Below are 20,198 nucleotides of genomic sequence, written 5' to 3' on the forward strand. Positions count from 1 at the left end.
CCCTTCACCCCCAACTTCCTGCCTCTCTAGGAGCCAGAGCTCTGTTCCTTGACCCACTGGAGGACTGAGAGGCAGGAGGTCCCTCCCCCTCCCCCTGCAAGCCTTAATAACCCCCCCGGCTTGCTCGGTGGGGCTGGCTTGCTGCCATTTTTCGTCGCCCCCCCCGCATTCTCCTTTTCCCCCTCCCTCCACTGTTCTGTTGAGGCTCCAATTGCTCCTGGGGGGCACTGTTGGCCAGCCTCCTCCCATACTGCCCCCCCCAGGATTTCCTCCTGGGACCTGCGGCAGCTTTTAAAAAACCTTTGCGATCTACCTCGTCACTGGAGGGGGAGGGGGTGGCCAGCTGGGGTCTTCCAAGCCCCCTCCCTCCCCCTCTCGTCAGCTGCAAGGAGGCCCCGCCCTGCCCCCTCCCCCCTGCATAACCTCAGGAGCCTTTGCTTATGGGGTCAAAAGGACTCAACCCCGTTGGAGGGGGGCACGTAAACTCTTGCAGCTACAAGCAACTTGTTCTGCAAACCGTCCTGCCCCCCGCCCTCATTTCAGCTCCCTGATCTCTTCGGTTTTGTTGCAAATCACAGCCCCAGTCCTGCGGCTGCCTGTGATCTCTGCGGGGGGCGGGACGGGGGGGGGTTCCAAGAGGATCAAACCCCACCGCACTTTGGACCCCGCTTTGCAAATAGATTGCATGGGGGAGAGGTCCCAGAGTGATGGTGGGGCAGTGGGCACTAGTGCAGTGGCAAATTCATAAGGGCAGGCTCACTCCTTTCAGGACATCACAACCATCCCCCCCCCATTTTTTTGCTGCTGGATTGAGAATGAGATCCTTGCAAATGCCTTCTCCCACAACAACACATGTCCTAGGAGGCAGTGTTAGCTACTGAGAAGAGTCTTCTCAGTGGCTGACTCACCTCCTTTCAGTCTGATATGCTCCATGTTGGAAGGAAGCATGTTAGAAGACTCTTCTCAGTGGCTAACACACTTCCCTTTCACTCGATGCTTGAGACATATGGACCCTGCTGGGACCTGGCTCCTCCCCCCCAAGAAAATAAGGGGAGTGGGATTCCCTTGACCCCAGATGACTACACCCCTGGTCCAAGTGGGGCTCTTCTCTCCTTCCCCCCCATACTAAATCCTTCATGCACAGGAGGACTAAGTGGCAACAACTGCCCCCTCCCCAGGCCTTAAGATTTCCTCACACCCACCCCCTTTGCATATGGACAGCACTGGGGTTCCTCTTTTGAGACCCTTCCTCACTGAACGTGAATTGCTCCCCCCAGACACACATCTTGCCCACACATCCATTCTTCTTCTGTGGGGGTCAGTGGGGGTCAGCTGAGGATTTCCCTCCTCCCACCCCTCCCGTTGTGTTCTGGGCTGAGGTTTTTGGTAAACTGGGAAACTTTTTGCCCCTATATTCCCTTTAATGTTTTTTTAAATGTTATTTATTTAAACAGAGGCATAATAATTTGGTTTGTCTGTCCAAACAATGTTTCTGAGATCAGATAAAATAAAGATGCCAAATTTTTGGAACAGATTTCTACACAACAGCTAAAGAATATTTCAGTCCACATCCAACATAGAAAGAACTCACATGACTTTTGTTGTTTGATGATACAAAATTGGGAGGGGTAGCTAATATCTTGGAAGACAGAAACAAAATTCAAAGGGATCTTGATAGGGTGCAGCATTGGGCTGAAAACAACAGAATGAAATTTAACGGGGATAAGTGCAAAATTCTACACCTAGGAAAAAGAAACCAAATGCACAGTTATAAGATGGGGGATACTTCGCTCAGAAATACTACATGCAAGAAGGATCTTGCGATTGTTGTTGATCACAAGCTGAATATGAGCCAACGGGGCAATGTGGCTGCAAAAAAGGCCAATGTTATTTTAGGCTGCATTAACAGAAGTATAGTTTCCAAATGGCGTGAAGTATTAGTTCCCCTCTGTTCAGTACTGGTCATCTAGAGTTTGGACACCATACTTTCAGAAGGATGTAGACAAACTGGAACAGGTTCAGAGGAGGGCAACAAGGATGATATGGGGACAGAAAACAAAGCCCTATGAGGAGAGACTGAAAGAACTGGGCATGTTTAGCCTGGAGAAAAGAAGACTGAGGGGAGATACGATAGCACTCTTCAAGTACATGAAATGTTGTCACATAGAGAAGGGCCGGGATCTCTTCTCGTCCCAGAGTGCAGGACACAGAATAATGGGCTCAAGTTGCAGGAAGCCAGATTTCGACTGGACATCAGGAAACACTTCCTAACTGTTACAGCCATACGACAATGGAACCAATGACCTAGAGAGGTAGTGGGCTCTCCAACACTGGAGGCATTCAAGAGGCAGCTGGACAGCCATCTGTCGGGAATTCTTTGATTTGGATTCCTGCATTGAGCAGGGGGTTGGACTCGATGGCCTTATAGGCCCCTTCCAACTCTACTATTCTGTGATCCTATTATTCTTGCTTTAAGTTTTGAAAATGCAGTCACTAGTTGTTTTTCAGATCCAATTTTCCAGCTATTTCATGTTCCATTGACATTGTGGCAAGTCCAACAAGTCTTTCTTGAACGCAGGCATGTTTTTGTCCATTTTAATTTGAGAAGTTACGTTCCCCAGCAGCTGTGAAAACTGGCAAGGTTAAAGGAATCCTGTCTGTGAGTTTATTTTCACAAACTTCATTACTTCTTTCAGGAGCGGGATATTTCTGAACTCACAAAAGGGTCGCCATAGGCAAGGCCAGGCCAGTCACAAAATAGCTACCATGGGGGCGTGTGTGTGAACAATCCCAATATTGTCTACTGCAAACAAAGCATTCATTTCACCGAAGGCCTAAAGACAAGTAACGTGCGAGAACCTGGGCTCCTGCTGGGAGGAAGGGCGGGATATAAATCAAATAATAATAATAATCTTAACAAAAGGCTGAGTGGGGCATATGAGTCCCAAAACATAAAGCCACTCCTTTGAATCCAGAGTCTTCTGCTCCAACATAAGATCCATTTCAAGGCAGGTCATTCCCCCAAATTGCCTCTAAATAAAACACACCACCCCATACCCACATGCACACCCTTTCCCTCCCACACAGGCCCTTCCTCCCCCAGCCCCTAGCCTAGATCCACCTTTTCCCCCCCTTTCCCTGCGGTAACTAACTTTCCTTCTTCCACGGAGGCACAGGTACAGCTGCTGATCACCTTGCTAATCTCCACTCCTCGGTCTCTGCAAGCTCGCCTGCTGAGAATGTCCAGTTAGAACTATTGTCTAATCAGGGTTCTCACTGGAGAACAGTTTTAACTGGTCTCCCTTCTCTCTGCTGCAAGGGTCTGTTTCTGATTCTGTGGCCAGTTATAATGGCAGAAAGAAAACTGTGCCAGTGTTAGGAAAAGCGTACGTGGGGAGTCCAGTGTAGTGTAGTGGTTAAGAGTGCTGGACTGAGACTCAGGAAATCCAGGTCCTAGTCCCTGCTTGGCCATGAAGCTCACTGGGTGACTTTGGGCCAGTCACTGACTCTCAGCCTAACCTACCTCACAGGGCTGTTATGAGGATAAAATGGAGAGGAGGAGCAAGATCATGTAAGCTGCCTCATGGGAAAATGGGCGAGACATAAATATAATGATTTTTTTAAAAAAGTTTGACTATGGTGAGGCTGGTTTGCCGCTGTTAGCCGTGCCTGTGGCTGCTGCTATCTTGCTCATGCGGTCACAACAAAAGGACATGGCTACCAGTAGAGTTTGTTTTGTGGTTTTCCCCCCCCTGAGGTTTCAGAGAATCGTAGAATAGTAGAATTGGAAGGGGCCTATAAGGCCATCAAGTCCAACCCCCTGCTCCATGCAGGAATCCAAATCAAAACATCCCTGACAGATGGCTGTCCAGCTGCCTCTTGAAGGCCTCCAGTGTCAGAGAGCCCACTACCTCTCTAGGTTTAGGGTGCTCCAAGTTAGTGGGAGTCTGACAGAAAAGAACTGGCAGCAATCCCATGTGGCTGCCTCTGTGTGTGAGGACTGCCCTCATATGTGAAGACCGGGGCAATTGCCCTCCTTAAAAAGGCCCCGGTTAACACTGTTACTTTTATTATAATTTGAATTCATATTCGCTCCGTACGCACAGAGGAATTGAAATGACGACAGGTTTTAACTCACCGTCCTACAAACAGGAGCTGTTGTGAGGATTTCCACTGGCAGAACATGGCTTCCGCCCTTCCGCTCCTCCCTTTGCACCCCCCCCCCAAAAAAACCAGCCCCACAGCGCAAGGGGAGAGAAGGGAGATTGCTCCATCAGGCATCAGAAACGTTTGCACCGACAGAGCCATCCTGGTGCTACACAGGACTGAAATAATGACATTTTATTTGTATGGTTTCTTAATCTGTATTTTTGCCCTTGAATTTGGCACCATCCCCCACCTTTAACTTGGCACCCAGGTGCCGTTTTCCGTCGCGTCTAGTTCGCCTGTGTGGACGGGCCACCCCCGCCCCCAGATTTTCTGCAGCCCCAACACAACCACAGGGACAAGGGCAATTGGAAGGGGGGGGACAAGGGCGATTAGGGGGGTAGAAAGAGGGAACTTTGCAGAGAGGGGAGGGGGCTCTTGCCATTCAGTCCTCCAATGGGCCAATGAATTGAGCTCTTGGAGGGGTAGAAAGATTTGGTACTGGGGGGGGTGAGGGAAAAGGAGAGAAGAGCCCCAACGCTCTCACCTTCCCTCTAGGAATCCTAGATCCACGCAATCCATTAGCAAAGTGGGTGCCAAAGTGCTGCAGGGTTTCCATTGCAAGGTTCCCTTGTCCGCACAGATCCCAACATGTTAGGATCACAGGCGGAAACCGCAAGAGCAGGAACGTAGCTCTGATTTACACCAAAACCAGGGTGATTGCGGACCTGAAAGGGGGGGCAGAACCGGTTGGTTGTTGCTGACAAAGCTCACCTCTCCCCTCCCCTCTCCCCTCCCCCCGCAAACCTCTGCTGCAAACTCCAATGGGGGTTCAGCGCATTAAGGCGTGAGGCAGAAAGGCCCATGGCGCTGATGAGCCAGGGAGGGGGGTTGGGGAAAGGCCCCTCCCCTTGCAGCTGACCCCAGAGGAGGGAGCCGGGGGGACCCCAGCCAGCCCTGCTGCTCACCCTCTCCACCCAGCCCCCCATTTATCCGCCTACCCTCTAAGTGACCTGCAAGACTACAAAGTTACTTTCATCACAAAGTAAAGCGGATCCCAGGAGGGAAGAGTAGGAACTGCCTGGGGTGGTGTTCAGTATGGTGAAGGGGGGGACTGGCCAATTGTGCCCCCCCCATTCCCAGGAGCAGCTGCAGCCCCTACACAACAGCATATGGTGAGGAGGAGGGGGGGACTGGCAAGCCAGCCCCACCAACCAAACCTGGTGCAGGGGGGAGGGGAGGCAGGAGGGAGCCACTCAGTCCTCCAATGGGTCAAGGAACAGAGCTCTGGCTCCTAGAGGGGTAAGATGCTTTAGAGGAGGGGGGAGAGAATACTGAGGTGGGGGAAGAGGTGCTATGGGGGCGGGGAATGCAGCAGGGGTTGGAAAGGAAGAGGGAGAAAAAGGATTGGGGGGCAGAGGTAAGAGACCCCCCCTTCCTCTGGGAGCACCTAGGCAGGGGCCCTGATCCATGCAGTCCAGATGCAAAGAGCGCCCCCAATGGCTGCTGCCGGGTTTCCACTGCAAGGTGTGTTTTTGAAGCCCCCACCCACCCTCCACAGAGACAACAGACCAAGCAGTCTTGGGTGGGCATTTCCGGGGGGGGGGGCGCTTCTGTGTGTCATTTGTGCCCCAGAACAGGAGGAGAGATACCTTTGGATCCCGACAGAGGAAGATTTTAAATTGCGAGGGGGGGGGGACAGGACAGAGACGAATAGACAAGACATGGGGGGAGGGATTTGGCCTTGTGAGATTCCTTGCTAAGGAAAATCACCCAAAGGTGGGGCAGGTTGCAAAACCAAGAATGTGCTTTTTTGGGGGGGGGAAGAGAAGAGCCCCCCCTTCCCATTCCTCTGTTGGAATCCGGGTGAGGCTGCCTTGGCAGAAAGGGAGCAGTCTTGTTGGGGGGGTGCAGTTTTGAAGGAGGGAGGGTCGTGGTGATGCCTTTGGCTGGTGGAAAGAGTGTAAATTGGGGGGCATTGAAAAACTGAACAGGCTCTTCGTGACCTCCAAAAAGGTCTCAAGGCAGAGGCTGGAAGGAGGAAAGTGATAAATAAATAAATGCCCCCCCTCAGCTGGACTGGGGGAGGGGCTCCTCCAGTTGTCCTCTTGGGAGCTTGTGGGAGGGGAAGATTAAAGCCCGCCACCCCTGGATCTCGGCTTCTCCGGTAGGATTGGCTCTGCTGAGGGGTGCTGAGGGTCTTTTCTCGCTCCTGCCCGGACTCGCCACTTGCCTGGGACACATCCGCATACAGCTTGGAAGATTACTTTTAAAAAGGAATAAATTACAACTGCTGTTAACATGGCCCCAAAAAGGAAAAATGTCATTATAATTACAGTTGTTCTGAAAGGAACGGATTATTTTGCCATTACTGAAAAGTAATAATTAGGATTACAGTTAAGTTACTTTAAAAGAGCAACACGAAACTGGAGTGCCTACAAGGTACTGGCCTTGGCTGCTGCACACCTTTTTTGTTATGTGCCTTCCTCAAGTCGATTACGACTAATGGCGTCCCTATGAATCAGTGACCTCCAAGAGGATCTGTCGTGAACCACCCTGTTCAGATCTTGTAAGTTCAGGTCTGTGGCTTCCTTTATGGGATGAATCCATCTCGTTTGGCCTTCCTCTTTTTCTACTCCCTTCTGTTTTTCCAAGCATTAGTGTCTTCTCTAGTGAATCATGTCTTCTCATGATGTGTCCAAAGTATGAGAACCTCATTTTCATCATTTTGGCTTCTAGGGACAGTTCTGGTTTAATTTGTTCTAACACCAGCCTAAAACAACATTAAAAGCACACACACACTCACACACACAGAGAGTAGCAGAATAAAAAATTTTATCCATAAGATCAACAGAACTGCGTAACAGAATCTCACCTCCACCCCCCAGCAATAACGATACCCAAACACACGTATAATTTTTCACTATGAAATCAAATTTTACGCTTGAAACGCCGCTTTCACAATACACTTCCGTTAAGTCTCAAGAGAACAAGATGCTCAAAGAGCACGTCGGACAAGGAGCGTCTTTTTACCGTCATTACTTTGACGCTGGGGCCAAACAGGCGTTCTACCGTGGCGCTTGAAGGCACGCCCGTGTTGTGCTGCAAAAAACAGCGTAGCACATGTGGAAAGCCATGCAGCGACGACAGTTCCCTGCTGGGAGACCTCAGGTACCTCAAAAATTCCTCCTCCGCGGTGTCCACCGCTGACTTCTTGCCCTGGGGCTGAATGTTGAAGAAGGCGTCTTCCAAAGCGTCTCCTTCCTGGTCTTTGTCTGAAGACTGACCGCGGTCCTCGTGAAGCGCACCCATCTTTATTTCGGCTTTCAACAATGCTTCCATCGTGCATCTAAGAAACAGAGAGGATATGTGAACACAGAGATGTTAGGAAACTATCATATACTCTTGATTTCCTGATGCTTGCAAAATGTCCCCTGGTTCAGGTTCCAACTGCCAGACTGAGCCTGTGGGTGATGACATGGAAGGTAGGAAGGTGACCAAGAATTGGGCATGTTTAGCCTGGAGAAGAGCAAACTGAGGGGAGATATGATAGCACTCTTCAAGTACATGAAAGGTTGTCACACAGAGGAGGGACGGGATCTCTTCTCGATTGTCCCAGAGTGCAGGACACGGAATAATGGGCTCAAGTTGCAGGAAGCCCAGATTTCGACTGGACATCAGGAAAAACTTCCTAACTGTTAGAGCCATACGACAATGGAATCAGTGACCTAGAGAGGTAGTGGGCTCTCCGACACTGGAGGCCTTCAAGGGGCAGCTGGACAACCATCTGTCGGGAATGCTTTGATTTGGATTCCTGCACTGAGCAGGGGGTTGGACTTGATGGCCTTGTAGGCCCCTTCCAACTCTACTATTCTATGATTCAAGTCACCACACTCATGGGGCAGCACAGCAGACCCTTAAGGATTACCTGCAGCAACCCAAGGTTGTGATGAGGAGCCCCAGGAAGAAAAGGCCCAGCCCCTGCCTACCACCTTAAGCCCTCTGATGCCTCCCTTGAGACAACATTCCGCTTGGAGTAATCCACCCAAAGGGCTTCCCAAATGTTCTTACTTGTTGGTACGGGTGGTGGCCTGGCCTGATTCCAGCCACTCTAGTTTGAAGCGAGGGTGTAGGCAGGCCGCCAGAAGAAGCCTCTTGTCCTCCCAGACAGCTGCAAACCGCTGTCGTAGGGCTTCGCGCACACCTCTCAGCAGCTGGAAACAGAAGGTGTACCTCACAGGCTTGTTTTCCAGCCACTCTAACTTGCGGTCCAGACTGTAAAGCGTTGGTAGCAAATATCCCATGAGCATGCCATTCTCCCGTTGCAGGATGTCTAGGGACTGGGCAAGTGGCTCCATGACCTCTGTATACTCCTGCACCACTACAGTCTCAGCAGCGGTGATCCTGGGCAAGTAGCACTGGTCCATTACGGCGTCCATTTTTTGTGGCACAGTTGACAGGAGCTCATGTAGTTGCTTCAGAGCATCAAAGGTGGAATTCCACCTGGTCTTGTTTGGTACCTTCAGATACATGCCACACTGCTCATGGATGTACTCAGCAATCTGTGCTGACTGGCTCTGCTTGGACCACAACTTGCTGCACTTTCCCATCAAGGAACGAAAGTGTTTCTTGAAAGAACCAAGTGGACTAGTTTTGGAGGAGTCAGAAAGCATGGCCTCTATGTCTTGTGTTGCCACCAGGTTGAGGGTGTGGCTAGCACATCTCTGGTGTGGTGGTAAAACAAAATATTCTCCTGAGTCTACAGCTTCTTCCTCTGCCTTAAGCCTTGTGTCCAGGATCTCAGAGATGGGCACAAACTCCGTCTCAGCCTCCTCCTCGTGATCACCATCTTCGTCATCGTCACTGGTGCCTGCAGCTTCTGCCGGTTCTTTGTCCATGAAAACTTTGAACGCTTTCACAAAGTTGGTGCCATTATCCGTGGTAATGCACACAACTTTGTTGTGAATCCTGTATTGCACATGGACCTCGTGCAGTGCATTTGCAAGGACATCATACGTACGGCGCCCCTTCAGACGCTTGCAAGCCAAGGCCCCGACCTCACGTTTCAGGGTAGTTGGGTTGATCCAGTGGGCTGTTACCCCAAAGTAACTCTTCTTGCCATTGGTCCAGCAATCTGCAGCGGTTGCTACATACGCCACAGCACCCATGCGGTTGGCAAGCGTTTCTCTCATGTGGCATGCTCTCTTCTCAATTCTGTCTCTCAGAGTCTTGGAACATAAGATGGCGAGGTCTTTTGGGAGTCCAGTTCGAACCAGACTAACGAATGATGGTTTGTCCACAATCTGAAGTGGCAATGTCTCCTCTATGATGAAGTCAATGATTTTTTTGTCGAGACTGCTCTGGGTGACAGTCTCCCTACTGGATCCCCACCTCTCAAGGGTTGTCTGCTGCTGCTTCAGCATTTTGGGAGGAGGGGGGTCATGCACTGGTTCGGAACGGCCACGTTTCCTTGCCTTTATTGCACTTATAATTGCTCTCAGCTTCTCAGGGTGCATTCTCTAAGGAAGAAGAAGATGAACAAAGCATGAGTCCTAGAAAGGCACTTCACAATTTAAATATAAACAGACAATGGACACTCTTCGAGGACCAGCATGACAGAGGCTCACCTCTAAATGTTTCTTCACATTGGATGAGGTGGAAATAGCTGATCTTAGAGTTTTGATCCGCGGAAGGCAGTAATTGCATTGTACAACAACGTTTCTACCACTCTGGCTCACAAATGTACAAGCTTCCTCAAAGCCAAACCATGGCACTTGCTGTTCTGCAAATGTGGCTGTGGGCAACTGGTACTGCGTCTCATTGTCCGCCTCCCCATGCACAAAGCCTCCCTTGTAAACTTCACTTTCTAGTTTCACCATCTCAGGAACAACAAACTGCGACACAAGTGACTGCATCAACTGGCTGTTGCTCTCAGCACCAACAACAACTGCAACAGGCTTATCTGTAAAATAAATAAGAGAGATTTGTTTAGACGATGCTCCTATATAGATGAACTTCAACTGTGATGCCATATGGAGTGTTCCCCCTCCCCAATCTCTTTCCCATCCTGCAAGATCCCCCAAGTCAAGAGTGCAAGGGAGCAGGCTGATGGCACAATTAAAAGATATCCTCTCTGCATAATTTTTGCTTACTGAATAATCCTGCCTGGGCCAGTCTAACCTACTAGCTCAGAGGGTTGTTGTGAGAATAAAATGAAGGGGGGGGGGAGGAGAGCCATCTACAGTGAATTGAGGCAGGATTTCAAGATGATGACTACAATTATAATAAATATGCAGCCTTTCAAATTAATTCTGCACCAGAAGCATTCCAGAAGCTTGGAAGACTAAGGAAGAGGAATACAATGTAGCAAAAATATTAATAATAATAATGGTGATTAATTGTGCACAAGCCTCTATGCCCCGTCTCACTCTCAACCTCCTCCCTCATCAGCTCCTAGACACCCACAGAGCACAAGGGAAGAGCGACGCTGCGCAGAAACCCAGTTTGAGGCACTTTATTTTCATCCACAAATTAGAGGAGCAGAAGACTTCCCCTGCTCCCCCCACCCCTGTAACACCCAAAAGCAACACTGGAAACATTACAATTACACTTCAAAAGTAATAAAATTACTCCTCGTCCTATTACAATCAAAATGTAAAGAAATTACCCCAAAAAGTAATAAATTACAAGCAATTAGTTTTTCCTAACAAATTTCTTCCAAACTCTGACAGGAATTGAAAAATTCTTCATTTTCCAGACCTAAAAGGTCCCCAAAACACAGATAAGCATCTACCTTCTGATGTCTCCTCTTCTTTGGGGTCTTGTATCAGCTGATCTTCTTCTTCCCAACAGGAACTGAGGTCTGATTCTTTCAAGGAAGCAGATGAGACTAGTTAATTTTGTCCACAGAATATCCTGCCACCCCAAACGGAGCCTTTTAAGGCTAAGAAGATGTGTAAACCAAATGATGTGAGGGGACGCTTTGCCCCACATGCTCCTTTTCTGAAATAGAAATAATGGTACATTTCACATGAATGCGCCCAGCAGCAGCACCCAAGGGGCCAGGAGCAAAGAAGGGATCTTTGCAACGTCTGTTCCCTCGACTAACAACAGTAATAATAGCGGATGCCAATTCACAGCAACCTAAACAGCGAGAGGTGGAGCAGCACCACGTCAGGAGGAACAAGGACAATGGCCAATGGGTTGAAGACGAAGGGTTCTCCAAGTTGGAGATAGGGAAGAAGGTGCCACAGGGTAGGAGACTGGAATGGTGAAGACTCCCAGGTGGCAGCTGACAGAGCCAACATCGGGATGGAGGAGTGAAGTGGGGAAGACCCCAGCTGTATAAGTAAAGGGTGGTACTTTAGCTCATTTAAACTGCACGTGTCACTTTTTACACGCACACACAGAGTTATACATATATTATATAAACACACCTCATACAGTATTTATATATGATATGTAGCACACTTTGCCGCCCTAGGCTCCTACTGGGAGGAAGGTGGGATATAAATCTAATAAACGAATAAATAAATAAATATATTGCTGCCGTTACTGAGGGAGGGAAGGTAAGAGAGAAAGGTACAACACTTGTGTATTGTTGGCTTCTATCACTAGTTGTTGATCTTGCTGTGTTTTTACAGCGCTACCTATTAGCTGATTTTTATTTTATTTAGTTGACTTATATGTACCACCTTTTGCACTGGCCACAGGGCAGTTTCCAGTGAAGACAAGCGGATAAGAATACATAAAATCCATAAAAAATAACACCGTCCATTCAAATACACACCAACAAATCACTGAATGACAATTATGGAACTGCACGAGCCTCAACCCCCGCAGGGACCACTGGGAGGGCCTCATCTGGTGATCTTAAAGCGCGGGTAGGTCAATATGAGGAAAGGGAGGGAGGCAAGAATGGCCCCCTCTTTACTGTCCTTTCGTTGACAGGTGAAGACTTATTTATTCCAGCAGGCTTTTGGAGTAGAAGTTGTTTAGGACAGGACTTCTAGAGGTATCCGGTATTGTTTTATAGTTTGATCACATTATTATTAAATTGGTTTTAGGTATTTTTAGGTGGTGTTTAATTGTTTTAATGCTGTAATGAACCTTTAATTCTATTTTAAATGTAGATTTTTATATGTCCAAATTATATGTACCCAATTTTAGTTGTAAGCCACCCTGAGTTCCAGTTTTGGAAAAAGGGCGGGGTATAAATAAAGATGATCATCATCATCATCATCATCATCATCATCATCATCATCATCAAGACACTTTCTGTAGCTATTTGGGCCTCAAGCCATTTTGGGATTTAAATGTCAAAATACGAACCTTGAATTGGGCTCAGAAAACAACTGGCAACCGGTGTGCTGTTTTAAGATAGGAGTAATGTGCTCAGGGTCTACTGCACTGGTAACACAGAGGTGGGCTTTTTCACTGGTGCCACCAGCGTTGTGGAACGCCCTCCCTGCTAAAACATAAGAGACCCCATCTGTATTGGCATTCCACCGGTTCCTGAAGACTCCCCTGTTTAGGCAAGCATGTCCCTGATCTTGAACTTCCTGATCCAACCACTTTAATTGCTCTTTTAGCTGCTTCAGTTTTAATGCTTTTTAATGGGAGTGTTTTATCGTATATTTTATATATGTGTGCTTAAAATGTTTGGATGGAATTGTTTTATTGTGTATTTTAATTACGTATGGATTTTCTAATGGATCTTATGCTTGTAAACACCGAAGAAGCCGTTCTGGTATGCAAGCAATACATACATTTAATAATAATAATAATTTTGTGGTACCTGGAATTCCCAGACTGTCTTAAAGGGCAGCCCCATGTGCAGACCATTATAGAAGTGCACTTGGAACTTACCAGAGAGTGGCTAAATATGGCCAAGCTATCCCTATCTGCATATGGTTGGTGCACTAGACAAATTTGAGCTTGGGTACCACATGGGCCTTAAGTGACACAGATGGTACCAGAGCATCCCCAAACTATGCACCTATTCCTTAAGGGGGAGGGCAACCGCATTACGAACAGGTAGCTCCGTCAACTGCCTACATATAGTACTTTCATCTTGTCTGGATTCAGCTTTAATTTTTTGGCCCATATCCAGCTCATTGCCACCTCCAGACCCTGCTTCAGGACTTCCCTGCCTCTCTGGTACCGATGGGACAGAGAGACAGAGTTGAGAGCCATCAGCATACTGGAGACATCTGCTGGGAATCTACGAAAAAGATGCTGTGGAGTTGGAGTAGTGGAGTTGTAAGCAATTTTGGGTGGAGTCGGTGTCAGTAGAAATGTACCGACTCCAGCTTCAAAATAAATTTTGATTCACAATTTTTTTTAAATATAAATTCAAAATGACAAAGAAGCTTCCTATGAAGTCAGCTGTAGTTGAGCATTTCACCATAACTCAAGATGGAAAACATTTTGTGTGTCAGTGTATGACACAGGACCCAGATGAAGATAAATGCTGTGATCAGCGCATATTCAGGCAGCAATAAAAATGCTCCGACAAGAGCTTCCAATTTAAAAAGACATTTACAGCCCTTTCCAGGGCTGTGGAGTCGGAAGCAATTTAGGGTGGAGTCGGACAGTAGAAAAATAGAGGAGTCGGAGTCGAAGGTTTGGCGTACCGACTCCACAGCCCTGGTGCTGCGGCTTGGGAGCACCTGCCTTCTCCTCTTGCAATGTGAATCTTTTGATCTTGGGACATTGGGAATTTGCACTTTGCAGGAGTTTGCGCTGAACCAACTAGACGTGGATCTCTGTGATCTCAGGCACAGACCTTTCCTGGCACCTGATCGTTTCCCCCTCCTGGAGATGCCAGGGATTGAGCCAAGGATCCTGTGTGTGCAAAGCAGGTCCTCTCCCCCTGAGCTGCGGTCCCTCCCCAAATGACGAGAGCCCATTGGTGCACTCCCATAACAGCATCCCTGCAGCACAGGTTAAATGGTGCAAATACTAACAATTCATACTTTCAACTTTTAGCAGTCAAGAATAAAAGTGTCTCCTTACCAAGAGAGGCCACCATCTCATAATTCTCCTCCATGACTTCCCTGTGCAGAGTTCTTTGGCCACGATCCAGCAGAGCCCACTCCTCCTCGGTGAAATACACAGCCACCTCTTCAAAGGTCAACAGACCCTGGAAAGTTAACAGACCCTGGAAGAAGATGATGTAATTTACTGAACATGCACCATTTCCCCAGCCTGAAAGGGAACAGGGTAACAAGAGTAGTTGCATGTGGGCATCGATTTAGCAGCCCTATACACCTACGTCGCTCTGAGACCTTGCAGTGATGGTTGCTAAGATCAGACAAATTCTTGGGGCATAAGGGGATCTATGGCTACTAGCCACAATGGCTGTGTTCTGCCTCCACTGTCAAGAGGTCTCTGGATACCAGTTCCTGGGCATCACAAGTGGGGAGAATGTGGTTGTGTTCAGGTCCTATTTTCAGATTTCCTATTGGAGCATCTGGTTGGCCACTGAAAGAACAGGATGCTGGCTTAGATGGGCCAGTGGTCTGATCCAGCAGGCATTTCTCATGCAGGCACCCAGGCTATTCCCTCCGCCTCTCCACAATTATCATTCATTTACCTGCAGGGGCTGCCCAACATCTCTTTCAACTCCACTCCAAAAAAGAGACGATCCTGATGGTACCCCTGAGACCATTGTGGTTCTCACAGGGGGCACAGAGGAGGAAGAGGCATAAATTAGGCCACCTCTGTAACTCTCAGCTGCTGCCACAATGGACTTTCAAGGCTGCAGAGAACACACTGTGGAATTGCACAGAATTTCCTGCACAGAAATACAGGAGGATGAGCTTGGTAGCCCCACCAAGAGTATCTGGATTGAAATAAACGGGGCAAGGAATAAAAGGAACATGGTGGTTGGAGTAGAGATGTGATGGCCTGGGAAAATTCGGGGGGGGGACATTTTTTTCTGTTTTTTTCCAAAGTTTGGTTTTTTTCCAAAAATTGAAAAAAAGGAAGAACAAAATTCTGTGTTTTTTTTAATTGTTTTTTGCCTCCTCCTCATAAACTGGCAAAACGAAAGAGGTTCCTTACAGTTCAGGATCTTGTAGATCCACTTGTTACAAAGAAAAGTAAACATTTAAAAAAGTAAATTCAATTTGTAATAATTGTTTGAATAAAATGTACTTTTAATATACCAAATGTGATGATTATATGCCAAACCAACTTGTACATAATTACATTTTAAGTTCCTGAAGTAACAACGTGACTTTCCATTGGTAAAAAGTGCTAATATTGCATTTTTTCAATTTTTCTGAAAATCTCCGTTTTTTTTTTTTGAAAAAAACCCAGAAAAAAACCAGTTTTTTTTCCATGGCTTTAAAATTTCCACAAATTTTACATCTCTAGGTTGGAGTCTACTACCAAGTCTTCTACTGACCACCCAATCAAGGAGAAGATGAGAATGTAACTTTTGAAAAGCAAATTGCCAATGTTTCGAGGAGGCATGATGTAGTAGTAATGGAGGACTTCAGTTACCCCAATATCTGTTGGAAGACAAATTCTGCCAAACACGGCCCCTCCAAGAAATTTCTGACTGGTGATGGAGATAACTTTCTCCTACAGAAAGTGGAAGAAGCGACTAGGGGATCAGCTATCCTGGACTTGATTCTAACCAACAGAGATGACTTGGTAGATGAAGTGGCAGTTATGGGAACTCTGGGGGAAAGTGACCACACCATACTTGAGTTCTTGATTTTAACAGAAGCGAAAGCTGACAGTAGCCATATGCGCACCCTGGACTTCAGGAAAGTCAATTTTAATAAACTCATAACAATGATAAATAAGGTCTCATGGCAAGCCACCCTAATGAGAAAAGGAGTCCAAGATGGGTGGGAGTTTCTAAAAGAGGAAACTCTGAAGGCATAATGGCAAACAATTCCATCAAGAAAAAAGGGGAAAGACAGCAGAAGCCAATGTGGCTTCACAGAAAGCTTAGAGATGACCTGAAAACAAAAAAGGACACATACAGGAAGTGGAAGGAAGGCCAGGCCACAAAGGAAGAGTACCGGCAGGCATCACGGAATTGCAGGGATGGTGTCAGGAAGGCTAAAGCTGAGAACAAGCTGAGACTAGCGAGGGATGCTAAAAGCATCAAAAAAGCTTTCTTCAGGTACATCCATAGTAAAAGACAGAGAAAAGAAATGGTGCGGCCGCATTTGGAATACTGTGTACAGTTCTGGTCGCCTCATCTCAGAAAGGATATTCTAGAGTTGGAAAAGGTTCAGAAGAGGGCAACCAGAATGATCAAGGGGATGGAGCGACTCCGTTATGAGGAAAGGTTGCAGCATTTGGGGCTTTTTAGTTTAGAGAAAAGGCGGGTCAGAGGAGACATGATAGAAGTGTATAAAATTATACATGGCCTTGAGAAAGTGGATAGAGAAAAGTTCTTCTCCCTCTCTCATAATACTAGAACTCGTGGACATTCAAAGTTCTTCTCCCTCTCTCATAATACTAGAACTCGTGGACATTCAAAGAAGCTGAATGTTGGAAGATTCAGGACAGACAAAAGGAAGTACTTCTTTACTCAGCGCATAATTAAACTATGGAATTTGCTCCCACAAGATGCAGTAATGGCCACCAGCTTGGATGGCTTTAAAAGAAGATTAGACAAATTCATGGAGGACAGGGCTATCAATGACTACTAGCCATGATGGCTGTGCTCTGCCACCCTAGTCAGAGGCAGCATGCTTCTGAAAACCAGTTGCTGGAAGCCTCAGGAGGGGAGAGTGTTCTTGCACTCGGGTCCTGCTTGCGGGCTTCCCCCAGGCACCTGGTTAGCCACTGTGAGAACAGGATGCTGGACTAGATGGGCCACTGGCCTGATCCAGCAGGCTCTTCTTATGTTCTTACTCAATGAGGATGGCAAAATGATAACAGATGACAAAGAAAAGGCAGAAGTGCTCAATTCCTACTGTGGTGGAAAGTGGCCTCGTTAAGGAATGTGACCCTCAGGCTGGAAAATGCTTTCCCCCCACCTCCACTAACCACTGTATTGCACAGCCTCTTATCCCGGTCATGCTTCCCAGGCATGCAGTGATGCCAATGGTCTTCCCCTCCCACAGACTCCCGAAAGGAGGAATGGCGGAGCCCCTCCCCCAATCTCGCTGAGGAGGGGGCGCATTTATTTATCTATTTCCTCCTTTCAGCCTCTGCCTTGAGGTTTTTTAGAAGGCCAGGAAGATTCTGGTCAATTTCAACTCCCCCCCAATTTATGCTCTTTCCTCCAGCTCTGGGGCCCAAAGGCACCACAACGACCCCCCTTTGGCCACAAACTGCACCCCCCCTTTCTGCCAAGGCAGCCCCAATGGATTCCAAAGGAGAAATGGGATGGGGGGACTCTTCTTTTCCCCCCCAAGCACAATCTTGGTTTTGCAACCTGCCCCTTGCCAAGACATCCCACAAGGCGGGTTCCCCTGCCCCATGCCTGCCCCCCCAACTTAAAATCTCCTCCCCCTCTCGGGAACTCTCCAGCTCTGGGACACAAAGGACACACAGCACCACAAACGCACACAGCCCTGGAAGCGCCCCCTCCCCAATAAGGCTGCTTGCGCCGCAGGGGGGGGGGCTTCCAAAAAAAGCCCCTCGCCAAGGAGCCCCGCAGCGGCTCCTTCCACCGCGTGGAAAGGGGCGAAGGAGGGGGGAGGAGGAGTCCAGTTTTAAAGGGGTTTGATGTCGCCCCCATCCCTTAGAGGGCAATGAGGGGGACTGGGGAAGGGAGGGGGTCAGCAGCAGGGCTGGCTGGCGGAGGTCACCCAGGCCCCTGCCTCGTCCCCCGAGTCAGCTGCCCTCTCCGCCCCCCTCTCCCCCTGCGCAGCCCCTTCGGCCTTTGCTAATGCTCTGAGCCCCTATGGGGGGGGGAGAAAGCAGGTGAGCTTTTGCAACTACAAAAACCAGGTCCCCCTCCCCCGCACGGATTGCATGAATCAGGGATTCCCGGGGGGGGGGTCTTCCCTTCCTTTCCCCCAACCCCTCCCCCCCCATGCTGCACCTCATTGTCCTCTGCACGCGCTAACCTCCTTCTCCCCAAGGCTGATTTTCTCTTCCCGGAGGGAGGGAGGGAGGGAGGGAAGGAGTGAGGCCGCCTCCCTCCTCCTTCAATAGTGTATCTCCCCACCCCTCCCCACGTGATTAAAACTTCCTGCCTCTCTAGGAACCAGAGCGCAGATCATTGGTTCTTTGGAGGACTGAGGTGCCTCCCCCTCCCCTTTTTGCAAGCCTCCCCCCCCAGGCAGGAAGTTGTAATGCAAAGGAGGAGAGACAGAATGGGGGGGGGGGTAGTGGCGGCTTCAGAAATAAGTTTGGAGAAAGGGAGGCTGCACAGGGCAAAGAGCTGCAGGGGGGGGGAGAGAAAGAGGCTTTGCTCTCGGGGGGGGTGTCCCCACCTCTCTCCCGCCTCCCGCCTCCGAGGGACTGAAAGGCGTCCCCTGGTCTCCTGCTGATGAGTTTCAAAGAAATGCAGTTTGGCTTCCCGCCTCTGATCCGCGCAAAGCAGTCGCAGAACCCCGAGCGCCCCTCCAGGGCCAGGTCCGCGCGGGAGGCGCCCCCGCCCCTCCGCAGACATTGAACCAGACCCCCCAGGCAGGGGTGTAGACGTTCCAGTTTCCCAGGGGGGAGGGGGTTAGGTTTGAGCCAAAGGTAGGCAATGGTGGGTCCGAGCCTTTTACGACTATTTCAGAGCTTGGAAGATGACTTTTGAAAAGGAATAAATCACAATTGCTGTAAACATGCCTCCCCCCCCCCCATGAATAAATTCCCATTACCATTGAGTAATTACCATTACTCAAAAGTAATCACTAAAATTACAGTTAAGTTACTTTAAAAAAAAAAAAAGGACTTTAAAGTGCCTACAGGATGCTGGCCTTGGATGCTGCGCACCTGAGTAGACTGAAACAAAGGTTGAAAATAAACACACACACACACGAGGTAGCAGAATAATTCTCCTTATCCATAAGATAGCAGTGGTGGTCTTTGCTGGTGAGGGAGGCGGAGGCCACCGCTCAGTGCTTTGCACATCCAACCAAGTGCTAAAAACTCACACAGCAAGTGCCACTCAACCACCTCTCACGCCCTGCCCTACCACCACTTAGAGCACACCCACCCAGGCAAACTTTCTCCCTTGGGGTGCAAAAACTTTGCAATTTTGCGAAAGCACCAAAATAGCCAGGGAGAGCGGCAGACACGCAAACACACATGTCGACATCTCTCACCTCCATAGTCCTTACCTTCATTCTGCTGCTGCCCCCTCCTCCCTCCTCCTTGGGTGCCCCTGCTAGGAGAGTAGCCTCTTGGTCTAGACTCCTGACAGCATTGCTCTCAGCTTCTTCAACACTCTCAAACCCCCTCGCCGCGTTAAGGTGTGCATCCTAGAGGGAGACAATTACTGTTACATGGCCCCAAAAAGGAATAAATTACCATTACAATTGACAGTTGTTCTGAAAGGAATTGATTACTTTATTGTTACTCAAAAGTAATCACTACAATTACAGTTAGATTACTTTTAAAAAACACTAGAGTGCCTCTAAGGTGCTGGCCTTGGCTGCTGCGCACCTAAGTAGCTGAAAACAACATTAAAAATAAACACATGCACAGAGGTAGTAGGATAATTCTTTTTACCCATAAGATAGCAACGGTGGTCTCTCTGCTGGTAAGGGAGGTGGGGAGGGAGGCAAAGGCCACTGCTCAGCTCTCTGCGCCTCAAACCAAGTGCAAGCCCCCCCCTCAGCCAGCAAGCGTCATCTCTCTCGCGCTCAACCACCTCCCGGACCCTGCCCTGCCACCATCTAAAGGACACCCATCCAAACAGACATTTCCCCCTGAGACGCAAACAAGTTGAAACACTGCAAATGCAGCAAAGTAGCCAGAGAGGGCAGCGGAGGCCGCTTCATGGGCTAAGTGCAAACACAGTGTTCGCACACGCACTCACTCATCTTCATCTCTCAGCTCCACAGTTCTTTATCTCCATTCCACTGCTGCCTCCTTCTCCTCCCTCATCCATATCCATGCCTTCTGGCTCCTTT

At 48.6% G+C, this 20,198-nt stretch overlaps 1 protein-coding gene across 1 annotated transcript; it reads right to left on the minus strand.

Moving 5' to 3' along the window:
- Nucleotides 1-6,964: 6,964 nt before the first annotated feature.
- LOC133381813 (uncharacterized) lies at nt 6,965-18,267 on the minus strand. The gene is made up of 6 exons (XM_061621293.1): nt 18,195-18,267; nt 14,164-14,308; nt 10,940-11,014; nt 9,774-10,108; nt 8,218-9,665; nt 6,965-7,495 (listed from the first exon to the last, which is right to left on the minus strand). Exons 2-6 carry the CDS (start codon nt 14,195-14,197, stop codon nt 7,105-7,107), a joined length of 2,283 nt encoding a protein of 760 aa, XP_061477277.1. The 5' UTR covers nt 14,198-14,308; nt 18,195-18,267; the 3' UTR covers nt 6,965-7,104.
- Nucleotides 18,268-20,198: the final 1,931 nt, after the last annotated feature.

Source organism: Rhineura floridana, chromosome 3 (assembly GCF_030035675.1).
Source record: "Rhineura floridana isolate rRhiFlo1 chromosome 3, rRhiFlo1.hap2, whole genome shotgun sequence".
In the NCBI taxonomy this organism is placed as follows: Eukaryota; Metazoa; Chordata; class Lepidosauria; order Squamata; family Rhineuridae; genus Rhineura; species Rhineura floridana.

Bases quoted from the DNA above. Each gene is read 5' to 3' on its own strand.
- LOC133381813 (XM_061621293.1), bottom strand. From the start codon at position 14,197: ATGGAGGAGAATTATGAGATGGTGGCCTCTCTTG. The intron at 9,666-9,773 runs GTGAGCCTCTGT...CTTCTTCCTTAG, and splicing joins ATGTGAAGAAACATTTAGAG to AGAATGCACCCTGAGAAGCT. The intron at 7,496-8,217 runs GTAAGAACATTT...TCTGTTTCTTAG, and splicing joins GCCACCACCCGTACCAACAA to ATGCACGATGGAAGCATTGT.